The sequence below is a fragment of the Melitaea cinxia genome, chromosome 2 (genome assembly GCF_905220565.1).
Source record: "Melitaea cinxia chromosome 2, ilMelCinx1.1, whole genome shotgun sequence".
Lineage (NCBI taxonomy): Eukaryota > Metazoa > Arthropoda > Insecta > Lepidoptera > Nymphalidae > Melitaea > Melitaea cinxia.
Window position 1 is genome coordinate 1,298,107 of NC_059395.1, and position 14,478 is coordinate 1,312,584.

Sequence of the window (14,478 nt, forward strand, 5' to 3'; positions counted from 1 at the left end):
TTAATATTCGAACACATAAAGAACTTGATAACCCAAAGCGTTAAATTTTAAGTATCTGACATTTGTCATAACTGCTCCATTGTTAGGAGTTTAATGGGATATTTTATATTTTCTATAACTTTAATATAGCTTTTTAATTTTTTCAATAAAGTCACTTAACTTATTTGAAAGTAAATAATACTGTTTTGTTCTATTAATAATTTGATATATACTGATATATATTTACGTTTGACTCGAAATAATTATGGATGGTTTAAATCTTCTCGCATTGCTGTATTGTTCAGATTTCAGCGCTGAATTGCTTGAAGTACTTTTTATGTATGGGAAAGAAATTTACATGTTAATTGAAAGATAAGTGAGAATATTGCATATTTAATTAGTGAAAGTGCTTAATTTATTTTTCAAAAGTATTCGTCTCTCATTCATGCCTTACTTGAAATCAATTATATTGAGAGATGATAATAATTTAATCGTTTGAGAATACAGAATTTGAAGAGAAGAACTGGAAAGAAACTCCGCAGTTACACTTTAAAAAAATATATTAACTGTGTTTTTATAAAAAAATAATATCTTGTATTTTTTTTTATGTCACTAAGTTGGCAAACAAGCGTACGGCTCACCTGATGGTAAGCGATTACCGTAGCTTATAGACACGTGCAACACCAGAAGCATCGCAAGCGCGTTTCCGACCCAATCCCCAATCCCCCCAGGAGCTCTGGTCACCTTACTCACCAACAGGAACACAATACTGCTTGAAAACAGTATTATTTTGCTGTGATCTTCTGTAAGGTCGAGGTACTACCCCAGTCGGGCTGCTCCATATTTTGAGCAGGAAATTCCTGCTGTGCCCTACCTCAGTTGCTGTGCCCTACCTCAGTTTTGTATGAAATATAGAGTCACTAAGTTCACAAATCTTTATCATTTATGTACTCGGTAAGTCACACAAACATTAGCCTACAATACCATCAAAGATTATCCATCAATAAATACAACAATACTCGTCTGATAACTTTTATATAACAGTTACGATATGATCATAAACAATTTTTCGTATATATCAAAACCAATAAACGATGAACAATAAAACTGGCTGAAAACAATTTATGAGGCAGAACGAAACTTGTAACACCATTCCAACTAATAACGAAGCACATGTTGGAAAACTAACGCATACGGTTTTATAGAATGCTGCTGGATATTTGTAATAGCTTTGCTCTCGTCATCTCTACGAAATTGTTGTTTAATTGTATCATAAAACTGTTCAAATTATCATATCATCTAGCTGTCCGGACAGACTTTGTTCTGTCAAAAGTTAATAGTAAAATTATTTTTTATTTTTATTATTTGTCCACCTTTTTTAGTATTCAAACTTTCCGTGGGCCTTGAGGAACATACAAAATAATAAATTAGCTGAATTGGTCCAGCCATTCTCGAGTTTTGCGCTTAGCAACATTTATTTTTATTTATTATATAGAAGACTAGCTGACCCGGCGAACTTCGTATCGCCTAACACAAACTTTATCGTATGATATTAAAGTTCAAATTGACTTTTAAGTATTATCACAAATCTTTTGTATGGGAGTATAGAAAAGTGTTGTTTTTAGACTTTTTCAGGAAATTTAATTTTTTTTTTTAGAATTTTTCTCTCCGTAAGAACCATCCTCGTACTTCAAGGAATATTTTAAAAAAAGAATTAGCGAAATCGGTCCAACCGTTCTCGAGTTTTGCGCTTAGCAACACATTCAGCGACTCATTTTTATATTATAGATAATTGTTAACTTTGTAACAAGTAAGTGGTAATGAAAAGCAGACAAGGAAGGCGTAAAGACGACCTTTTTTGCTATATGTAAACAAGCTTCCAACGAAGAACAAGATATACGGACATATAAACCAAATTTCTCTAAGAAATTTTGTTTGTATATCTCATGCTCTTCTACTATTGGTTGAGTTAATACTATATTGCCTCCCACAATAAATGGCCTCGCTTCAGCCTGTAATATCCCACTACTGGGCATAGGCCTGTTTCCCCATAAAGGAGAAGGATCAGAGCTTAATCCACCACGCTGCTCTAATGTGGGTTGGCGGCTATATTCACTACTATGAGTAACGATCGCTATCAGGCGTATATGATAACAACCGGGATCGACTGCTTAACGTGCTCTCCGAGGCACGGTGGATAAATTGAAATAAAAAAATAAACAAAATCAGTAAAAAACAAAAGTAATAAAACAACTAAAAATAACAATATCAATATCAATGAAATAATCTCAAAGTTGTTCAGTTAAGGATAACAAATTATACCGATATGTTATGTTTACGAGTTATCTGACGAGCAAAGGACGGTCACTTGACGTCTCTTTAAGAGGTTTATCTGATTAATGAAACATCAAAAGGTCGAGGGTTATGAGAGAAATATTTATAAGAATTTGACTGTGTGGATGATAATCTCCGGAACCACTGCGATGATTACAGTTTTTTAATACAAAGCTTACACGTCTAATAATGTAAATGTAAATAATCCAAACCAAGTAGGCCATAATGTACATATACATTAACTAGACAATAAGTGTACATATATTATTGATAGCAAGTAAGTGTATATATAAACATAGATAATAATAATTATTATAATAGTGACAACAATAATTAAAGTAAGGCGCAATATAATTCTATGTCTTTTTGCATGTAAGATATCAATTAAGTTTAGCATAATTTTGGTCGGTGGACTCACGTCTGCATTAGGGATACTAAGACAGAATAATTAGTTCTCTTAATGTAAGCTGCAGTAGTGTAACAAGTAAACGATCAGTAATAAAACTAAAAATCGGAATAACAAAAGCATGGGCACTTTAAGCCTGTGGACATAACTTTATATAAAAAAATGTAAATAATCAAGTCTAGTTTGAACGATAAAATTAGAAATAATAATCAAATGCATTACAATAAACGGTCTTCAGCAGAGCAAGAATCCGGAAAACACACATCACAAAAACGAGGGTCTGAACAAATTCAAATATTAGTATGGCCTATCCAAACTTTTAGTCGGTAATGTTCCTCTGCGCACAAGTAAAAAAAAAAGAGTGTATTTTAGACCACACGACTGAAGGAAAACCACTTAAGTTGTCCCATTAAAATACGAAAGATAACTCTCTCTCTTTCTATCTTCACTAACTTATATCTCCCTCTCAACTTCCAGTCACCTCTCCCAATCACACTTTTCGTAACGCTCTCGTCGCGCATTCACCAGCTTACTCCCTAAGTCAAGCGTGCGTAAATAAGTTTTACTTCGAAAATTATTTTATTATTCACAAAGTGTCATAAGTGTAGTAAAACAATATTCTTGAAATATGTTTTATTCGATCCGATATAATTACAATATGATACTCCATAGTCGTACCAATAACAATTTATAAGAATTCGTCATTTTCAAAGTTCATGGTCAATGTTTTTAGAGCTGAAATACATAGATAGATGGGACCATACATTCGATGTTAGTAACTTTTTAACTGAGGTAGGGTAAAGTAAAGAATTTCGTTCTCAAAATATGGATCAGCCCGACTGGGGTAGTATCTAGATCTTACAGAAGATCAGAGCAAAATAAAACTTTTTTCAAGCAGTATGTTCATGGTGAGTAAGGTGACCAGAGCTCCTGGGGAAATTGGGAATGGGGTAGGCAACGCTCTTGCGATGCTTTTGGTGTTGCATACGTCTATGAGCTACGGTAATCACTTACCATCAGATGAGCCGTATACTTTTTGCTGACCTAGTTATATAAAAAAAAATATATATAAGCCATATAACAACATCACTTAAAGGGTCACTAACAAATATCAGCCAATCTACTACATACTCATAAATTGGAATTATACGCTTCTGTCCCGTGATGTTTTGTTATACCCTTTTCAAGCAAAGCTTATTTATTGTATTGAATACCACAAAATATGATTAAATCTATTTCTATGAGACCTAAATCTATTGTTATATCTAGTACTTTATTTAAAAGGGAACAATATCAAATACCTATCAGGAACAAAGTTCGTATCTCCCATTCAAATGCGGGCCGTTACAAAAAGAGAGCCTCGGAGGTTCAGAATTGGCAAGCTGGCCTTATCGCGGCAATGATGGATCGCGGAATAAATCAAGTTTTTGTTAAGAAAACGCTTTAAGGCGAATTCACATCGAACGCGATTTGGTGCGGTGCCATTGTGACATATTTTTTACCTCATAACGATTTATTGTTATTATCTTCGGATTTAAATTTTCATAGGAAAATAATGGCTATTATTTGAAATTTTTAAATGAGCTTGGACACAGTAGGAAATATTTTGTAGAAAATTTTCATCGTTCCGGCCGAAGAAGTGCCTCAATCTTACATAAAATAAAAACCAAATAATGTTGCACTCAAGTTCTATTGTTTTCTTGTAGTAAGGTACCCAGAGACAAAGGAGAGAGCAATCTTTCTAGTGATGGCAACGCCCTTATAACGCTTCTAGTATTGCAGGAATCCATAGGTATCCGCTGCTCTTTTTAGTATAAAAAAATGGTGCATATAAAATGACGAAGATGTTTGCCATGAATTTTAGGAAGCTAAATTCAATCGATGTATAAATACAGCGTAATACCGCATTCAGTGTGAAACTCTTTGTAGACACAGAGAGGGAATGGATCTAATTTTTTCAAACTTTAAACCGCTTGGCAGGCTTACGAATGCTTCACGATAAAACTTTTCTTGATTTAATCCATCAAATATTTAAATTTAAACTCCTGAAATTTAAAAGGTAAGGCTGGAAAATTATTTTCTGTTTTCGTTTAAATTTTATTTATCAACTCTTTAGCAAGTTTTTGTGTAACTGCAACACTGAATGAAATTTTATTTATTTGCTTCTAAAACCCAAAAAAAAAATTCTTACAATTGATTTTATGAGATCACTTCGAAAAATTCATATGACTACTATTATAGGAAATGTATGATATTAAAATGAGATGCTGAAAGGAACTGATGCTGATTGGTACTGGCAGGTTCCACCATCAAATTGCATTTTATTTATTGGATGTCTATTCGTAATATGTGAATCCAAAAGATATAATTTTAATATAAGGATTGACTTAGAAAAGCTTATCAGATAATATTTTTAAAATCTGATCGATTTTTATAGTTTTCAGCTGCATTATAGAACCGTGAACATTAATGGGAGTTATGGGTCATCATCACTTTACCAGAATATAAATCTTAAAGTAAGGGTTATAAGATATATAATTAAAGTAAATGACGTGAGCTACCATCATATATGAAATCTTACCACGCGTACTAGAATACAATCGCATGACAACACTACTGACACCTTAATGACACACAATTAACGCTAAAATTTATTTTACTTATACTTAGGATTTCATTGCTCAGGGGTCGTTGTCTAACTTTTAAAGATGAGATTTGCTTTACGCTTTTTAAAAGTTTTGTTGTTTAGAAAAGCTCTACGTTTTTAAAGAATTTTAAAATTAGCGCTGGCGGTAGCGGATTCGATCCCCGTATATGATATACAATAGTATTGTCAATTCAGGTGTTTGCCGTGGTATGGGCGTTTGTGTTTTTGTTGTGTGGTGCGTGTGTGTGTGTGTGTGTGTGTTTTCGGACCCTGTACATAGCAGTGAATCCTAGAGGGGCCGTTGGGTGTGAGACGTTTATTATTTATTTATTTTTTATTAATTGTGGAGATGAGAATTTAAAAGAACAGAGAAAAAACTGTGTTTTTCAGCTCTGACGCACGACTGGAGTTTAGTCCTTCAGGTTGACAGGTCTAAAAAAAAGACCAGTACCACATCAAATGGTAAATAACGAATCAAAGAACCCTATTGGGTTCCGATAGATGGCGTTACGAGATACCCAACCAATGTCAACGTGATAACCAATGTGAGCCAAATGTCCGTTTGCCCCCTCTTCAATAAAAAAAAAAAATTAAACAAAAAAAATTAAAAAATTAAAAAAAAAAAAAACGTAAGGAGGTCATTCGTTCAGTGGATTTTAATCCTCATATTTTTTCATACCGGGGGTCTTATATGAAAATCAATTCTTAAGTAGTAAGCTTCAATTAAGCTGTTGTGTGGTTACGGCACTAAAGAAAATAGCCACCCCCTCTCTTCCCGTGGGTGTAAGAGGCGACTAATGGCAAACATAGTTTTTAATATAATAATATCCAACTTGTGGAGGCCTATGTCCAGCAGTGGAGTGCGATAGGCTGAAGTGAAGCTCCAATTAGATTTTCAAGCGTAATGAATGTCATTACAATTGTTTCAAATTGCAATCATAATACCAGGGAACTTACATGAATTTACATGCTATGCGTAAGACAAGTAACAATCGAGGCATACGACGAGCAGCAGCACACATCACCAATAACACATATAACATCCACCACATTTTAAAAATTTCATACAAGAAGAACGTATTTTTTTTTTTTTTGACATTATTCACTAGAAATATTGTATTTGCATTAACATACATAAATATCCATGAGATTCAGACAAATGTTCCTACTTATGTATGTCGTTTACAAACGTTATTTATTTTGCTTAAAATATATGCTTTTCTTATAATAAAATTCTTAAACGAATTTACTTGCGGGTAAGAAAATAAAGTATTTTTTTCATTTCATTTTTCGTATTTATTTAATGTTTTTACTTTTGAATAAAGAACCGAAAAATTCTTATAAATTGAAAGGTAACAGAATTTTTTGAAAAAAGTACACTTTTAATTAGTAAATAATTTAAATACAAAACACAATTTAATTAGGGGGCAGACTTTTCGAAATTATTCGACATTTAGATATTATGTGGTGTTCCAAATATATCGGAATACAAAATAGTTTGGAAAATCCAAAAGTGCACGCCCCCAACTTCTATTTACTAGAAATTTTAATTATTGAGCTTACTACGAAAGTTCGTATAATTAATAATTGAATTACTGGCTCGAAGATAATAAAAAATAAATTATTGTAGTATTAACTCATAGTTTTCTAGCATAAGAAAAAAAAAGGGCTAATTACGTAAATCGGTTTTCGCGTTATTTTACTATCATCCATACATCCAAAAAGTTGACGCCAAATGATTAACCTGATTTGATGGTTAATTGAAGTCGATTTCGACCGATTCGATTCCCTTTACTATATATAATAGTATTAAAAAAAGGCAAAACTTGACATTGTTACAAAAATATAAAGGCTTAAGAGTAAGCACTTCCCGTAATTTTCATTTTGTGATAATGAAGCACAGCCTCCCTGGAGGCGTGCAAAATCAAATGAAAATTTCTTGTTTATTGATTTACTAGAACAAAAAGCGGCTCCCCTGACGCTAAATAGTTACCAAAGCCAATGGATTTCTGCAGCACCAGCAGCATCACAATAGTCATCCTTCTCCTCAAAATCTCTCAGCCTGTCCTCAGCGTATCCCTAGAAAATCTGGCTGTTTTAATAACCACCAGAACAACACTGATAGTATTTTTGGACTATGTTCTTTTGTAAGGTAACAGTATAAATATCAGTGTCCAATTCCAGAATAAGGACAAAATGATTATGACAAAAGTCGGAACAGTGCAACTATTCACGTATACTTCACGTGATACTTAGCGCAATACTTAAAAAGCCTAAGTTATTATATTATGACACTTAAAACAAATTTGCTGTGATTTTCGGTTATAATCCTACGTTAGTATAAGGTTATCTGAAATTTACGCTTGCGGCTTTTAAGTTAAAATCTGCGTATTATATCCAATGAGACGACGCACCTCGACTTGTTTAATATAATTATCCGCTCACCTAAGATTTTATCTCTAAGATATTGTTCAAAGCGAAAAGATCCGCTTAGAATGCGTTTTCTCGTTGCCTTTTTAAAGAATATTTTATTATACTCTCTTGTTTATTAGGATGTTATAACATCCTAATTATTAAAGATATTTAAAGATAGTAATTAATGATTGCTTATTTCCATTTGACAAACATAATTAATCTGGCGGTCTGCTGTTGTTTAGTTCTTCTTCTTCTTAAAGTGCCGTCTTCTCACGAAGTTTGGCGATCATTTTGGCAATTTGTATCCTTGATACCGCAGCCCCGAATAACGAACGGGTGCTTTTCCCAAACCATTGGCGTATATTTTTTTGCCAAGATGTTCTTCTACGACCCACACTGCGCTTGCCCTGGATCTTGCCCTGGATAATAAGTCGAAGCAGCTGGTACTTAGAACTTCTCATGATGTGGCCGAAGTATTCAAGCTTTCTTTCTTAACCGCGTACACAACTTCCGCTTTCTTGTTCACACGATTTAGCACAATAGTAGTTGTTTAGTTCTAGTCTGATTCAATTGTTTGTTCTCTTCATAGCTTGTTTATAATGCCCAAATAATTTAGTTAATAAATATCATTAGGATCTGTCCTTAGCAATTAAAATGTGTGTCATTTCTTTACAAACCACTAGCTGTGCCCCGCGGTTCACCCGCGTTATTTTGAAGAAAAAAGGTATTAAAATATTTTTAAACCGTTACTGTGCAACTCGGGCAAATTACAAAGACGCTCGACGTAACGCTTCATTTCGTTCTAGATTATTTCCTAAATTACGGATCCAAATTAAAAGAAGACGAAGAGACAAAGCTTACCTTTATAAAATTATCTTGTTGATGGAGTCTTTCCTATTAGTAAGGATTCATATTCCTGACTAATAAAATGCAATAACCTATTAATTTTTTGTGATACTCATTCATTGCAAAGTTATTTTAAAACTATGTAAGATATATTCCAAGATTTTCCTTGAAATGGAATATCTAGGACAATTTTGTTAAAAAAGAAATAAGTGTGATTTATAACGTATTCATTTGGGTAAGGATTTATCTCATGTCTATTAAACCACCTTCGCAAATAATGCATTATTTTATACAAGCTTGATAACCATAAAAATCCTCTAATGAGTTAAAATAACACTACAAAAAAATACTGTAATGGATCAAAAACAACGTAAGGGATCGGTTTAAACGTTCTAACGCTTCCGACTTTTATTTTTACCAGTATTTTCGCACTATATGAATATAAGCTACGTTACTGCATTAATTATTAAGAGTTGGTCTTTTTTATATTTTATTGAGTGACAATCAATAATTAATCGCAACTATGATATGCCATCGTAATGCATAATGTCTTTCCATAAGACATTTAAGAAATGTTCACTGACTCACTAACAAATATCGAAAAGTAACGCGAGTGAAATTGCAAAGGACGCCTTGTATATCAAGATTTAGATTTTGAACGCTTATAAAAGGTATTTTAAACTCTCAAATTGAATACCTGTTTGAAACATATGTACGAGTATTATGTGTAAAGGTTAGACGTCAATGAGGATTTAACGGTCTTTACAATATGATATTTCGTTTTCGAGTTCTTTAGCCGCGAAGAGATTTGCTTTCCTATTTGATACTTTTTAATCTTTCACGTTTTACTTTTCTTTTGAACTATGAACTGAAAGGATTATTAAAGCTTATTCATCACTTTAGTCCCCAATCTTGGATAGTTGAATTTTATGAGTGTAGAGAATTTATTTACAATAAATCCTCCGTAGTTACGCCTGCTTTCAAGACCTAAAAATGAGATGGTTCTTACCTAGATTGGATTTTATTCGTTCAAAGTTTGATGCTTGTTATATGGTTTCATTTGATTTGAGCGAGATCTGACTAATAAATTTTGAGCTATCTCTTAAAATGCGTAGTTTTTTTTTTGTTTAAGAACAAAGGTGACCAAATATATAATTAAAAAATATATTAAACTGGTTTTGAATTATTATACACTAGGGATATAGGAAGACAAAATCTTAATTCAAGATATGGAATAGGTAGTCTTATTTACGACATGGCGCAGAAGCCTAGCTAGGCTACTATTAAGCTCTCGACTCTTGTTAAATGTAAAAGCAACACGGCAGTCTAGACATGGCTTATTGAAAGACCGTGTTTATCTAAAAGGTAACTGAAGCTAAGACTGGTATAAAATACTAATCATTGGTGACTCCTCGACATTTAAGAAATTGTGAATCATGAAATGGTCATGATTACTAAAGCCATCAATGATGTAGAGTTTTTTCAAGCCATTATTTGTTTAAAATTAATCACAGTTTTAACGAAGGGAATTATTATAGATGCCAAATTTGCATATTTCGGAGAAATACATGATATATGGTATGTAGATATATGAGGATACGTTCATAATTATTATCAGTGATGTAGTGCAAGTGTGTATTTGACTTGTGTTGTCTTTTGAAATAAAATGAAACGATAACATTTATTTCGTCATAAGGTGATATACACACTTAACGAAAGTCAAAGTAATGTTATTTACAAAAGTTATAATAAATACAGTTAAATTAAAAAAAAAAGAACTCGACAATAACAAAAGAAAGTTTAGGTAGCAAAAAATCAAACAATAAAATAATAATTTATATCTTAACATTGGATACATTACAAACTTAGGTAATATACCCAGTGTTATGTGCAACCTTTTAGTAGAATAAGTCGAATTTGCACAACTTAAATTAGAAAAACTTACTTTTAAAATTTGAATTCTGCACAGGGTTTGCGATTAAACTGATGACGTACTAGTGATAATTTAATGAATATTCGTTTTTTTTTTTTTTTTAATTTGTATTAGTATCAATTTTTGCACGGAATTATTTTTTTCTAAAGTAATACTTTGTTTTAGATATCCTGCTTAAAGGGATGACTTATTTTCAATTCTTTCGTACTTTAATATAAATGGTGTATAAGAAAACCGATTCATCATCAAACTCGAACTTTCGACTTGAACAAAAAATATTTGTATCATTTTATAACATGGCTACAAAAACACTTCCAGCATTTCCGTCGAATTCATAGAGCAAAGTGATCTTTTACATCAATCGAAAAAAGCGCCGTTAGTACGTACGTAACAAAAGCAAAAAAAAAACCTCCACGTCGAAATGTATTCCTGGCATTTCGACGTAATATCGAAAGAACTAAGCGAGCTCCTTTTTTTGGGTAAGCCTTTGTTGCTTTTATTCGGTGCAGATGTAGTTGAAATTGAGGCACCGTATTTAGGGTTCCGGTGATTAGTATCGATGAGTTATTACGACGCTGCAGGAACAATTCTCGTATCGGATGTTGAAAACTTCGTGCTTCCGTGATTTGTTGTGTATTTTTACGGGTTCTATCTCATAAGTTATATGAATATGAAACTTTATTTATCGAAGTGAAACGACGAGAATGCGTCACGATAAATAAACAAACACATCTAATATATAAAATTCTCGTGTCACAGTTTTCGTTGCCATACTCCTCCGAAACGGCTTGGCCGATTTTGGTGAAATTTTTTGTGCTTATCCGGTATCTATGAGAATCGGCCAACATCTATTTTTCATCCCCCTAAATGTTAGGGGTAGTCCACCCCTAAAATTTATTTTTTTATTTTTTAGACAAAGTTTTTAATTTCTATTTTTTATGATACATCATTAAAAAATACATACAACCCTAAATTTTCATCCTTCTACCACCAACCCCTATTTCTTAATAGCGTTTAGCGGCGTGAATGATATAGGATATAGTATTTTATATACTCGATGAAAAAAATCCCTCGCAAGCTACTTCTTAGAAGTTTCACTTCTGCCGTGTGTTAATTGCACAGACACACTTTTTGAACTAAATCTTCTCAACTAACTTTACAATTTTTTTTGCTTTATATTATTAGTATAGACTTTTGTTTTATTAAATAACGTTTTGTGCTTTATGTAATGGAGTTTAAATGAAACCCAGACAAACTTGTGCATTTGCACAATTGTTTGTTTATTAAATAACGTTTGTTTATTATTTATTTGTTTTATTAAATAACGTTTTGTGCTTTATGTAATGGAGTTTAAATGAAACCCAGACAAACTTGTGCATTTGCACAAGTATATCCGGGTATATTTTTAAGAACAAAGGATTTTACAGCGCGTGTGCCCACGAACGTGACGATTGGAAGAGAAAGCAAAAATGGTAAGAAGGTAGATACAAAATATATGACGCGATAGTTAGCAATTTGCTACCGATGCGCTTGTACAATCAATTCAGAAGAAGAAGAAAAAGCGACGCGCTGTCTTTGCTATCTTAATAATAATCTATGAATAAGTTAAAGAACTGATTGTTATTTTTTAGAAGTAGCTAATCACCGATTTATTCTTCATTATATTTTACAATGATGAAAAAAAAGTTAAGTAATTTTTTGACTCATCTGTAGTTAATAAAAAAAGGCACACCGCCTTAGACCGAACTCTCTCTCTTTCTTTCTTCACTAACTTATATCCCCCTCTCAACTTCCGTTTGCCTCACCCAATCCCAATTTTCGTAACGCTCTCGTCACGCATTGTCAAGCTTACCCCCCAAGTCAAGCGTGCGTTGAAAAGTTTTGTTTCAATGATTTTTACTCTAGTAGTTTTCCATATGCTAGTTCCTTTTTCTTCTATCCCTAATCTACTTTATTTAATTAAGAAATCAGTATAATCCTATCACCTCAATTATCTTACGCACCCGAGACCGTCATTGCTCTTTGACAAATTGATTTTAAGGGATTTCCTTAAAGAAGACCTCCAATTCGATTAAATACAAGATAAACCTCCCAAAATCACAATGAAATTAATAGAGGTATTTCTTAGATATCGAAAACTTATGAGTAGTATAGAATGTATTCGAACTAGCTTTGGCAAACTTTGTACAGCTTTTTTTTATATAAAAATTATTTCACATGAATATTTCTTTTTTTTTTAATTGATACAAAATGTGTCTTAATAATGACGAACTGAGGCAGGCTTTCCTTTATTATTAAACGATTACCTCACGATTTCAACTAAAGTAGGATACATCAGGAACGATCCTGCACAAAATTTGGAGCAGCCCGATTGGAGAAATACTTCGACCTTACAGAAGATCACAGGTAAATTATACTGCATTCAAGAACTATTGTGTTAGTGTGGTGAATAAAGTGACCAAAGCTCCTGGTGGGGGGGGGGGGGGAGCTTAGGTCGAAAATTCGAAAGTCGCTTGCGATGATTCTGGTGTTGCAGGTTTCTAGCTCACTATGATAATAGCTCACCATCGGGTTAGCCGTGCGCTTGTTTAACGACCTAGTAGTATAAAAAAGAACGAACTTCATTCGTTGTAGGTGATCGGAGTTATGGGCGTACATACATTTCGACGAATCTTTTTCATTATATAAATATCATTCATACAAATATTACACCCATTAAATAAAAAGTCGAATTGTCAATGATATTGACATTGCCTTATGATTAGAAATCGAAAATGCAATAATATGTCCAAGAAATTTTAGAAAGCATTTCGGGTCCTATTTAATTCCATCTTATTCCGATTCGTTCGAGGTTCAATCGAATATCGTGATTATATTCGAAGGACAAAATTGCTTTTGAAATTATTTCAACTCAACGCTTCGCCCTTTGTAATTATAAATCAGATTGCCAATAATAATTTAAGTTATTTTGATTTGTCTCAAATAGAATAAAGTAATTCTTCAAGTTAGGATTTCTCAATGAAAAGAAATTGATGATTAATTCCATTCATGTCAACAATAACTAGTTATAACGTCGATGATACTTCCAGTTTTTTAAATAAAGCTGATAAAAGTTAGTTTTAAATATTCTAAGACCGAAAAAAAATATTTGTAGTTACCTTGTGCCGGAGCATAGATATTCAAGTATAGGCAATCTTCGGATTGATTTGTCAAAAAGGGCAAAATTCTCTTCAAATACTCAAGCCTTCCTCTCGATATCCTCTTCAGAACAGCCGTTTCATTTCTTATATCAGGCAAAACTTGCGGACATACTGGACTAAACTCTTCAGCTATTTTGACACCAGACCACTGAGCACCAGACACGGGAGGCATGAACCTCAAAGATCCAACTGGCGGTGATGCGTAAGGAATACCTCGGAAAACTTCAACTGGCTCAAGATACCTTGATTCAGGCGTCACAATAAAACCTCTGATATCACCATATTTAGTTCTTACAACTCTTGAGCTAATTAACGGTAGACTTTTATCTTCCATTGTTGTGTCCCCTCTGACTATTTTCGAGGTCAGTGCGGGTAGAGTGACAAAGTGTACTATGATCAGTATGAGCATCTTTCCGCTTACTTCGTTTGAGGTAGACCACAGTGTCTGGTGCTATAAGTCTGCCATTTTGCAATTTCGTATCTCCTCGCCGGACCATTTACCGCTTTATCTGTAACAAAATGGAAATCATTATCCCATTGAATAAATAGGATGGCAATTGGATAGTAGGTTTTATTTTCGTTGTCAACATTACGCTTAATGAGGTTCCGTGATATTACTTTCGCTTCTCGTTCTTTAAGGTCCTCTATATTCATGTATACGGCCATTATTTTATTCTAGGATTTTCATTACTGGAGTAGTGGAATCAATGTGTTGTTA

At 33.1% G+C, this 14,478-nt stretch overlaps 1 protein-coding gene across 1 annotated transcript in view; it reads right to left on the minus strand.

The window, feature by feature from the left end:
- Nucleotides 1-14,169, minus strand: part of LOC123662811 (neuroligin-4, Y-linked) — a 75,315-nt gene extending 61,146 nt beyond the window's left edge. Inside the window, exon 1 of the mRNA XM_045597610.1 lies at nt 13,719-14,169. Coding sequence (XP_045453566.1) covers nt 13,719-14,169 — 451 coding nt within the window. The remainder of the gene's footprint in view (nt 1-13,718) is intronic.
- Between the last annotated feature and the right edge of the window lie 309 nt (nt 14,170-14,478).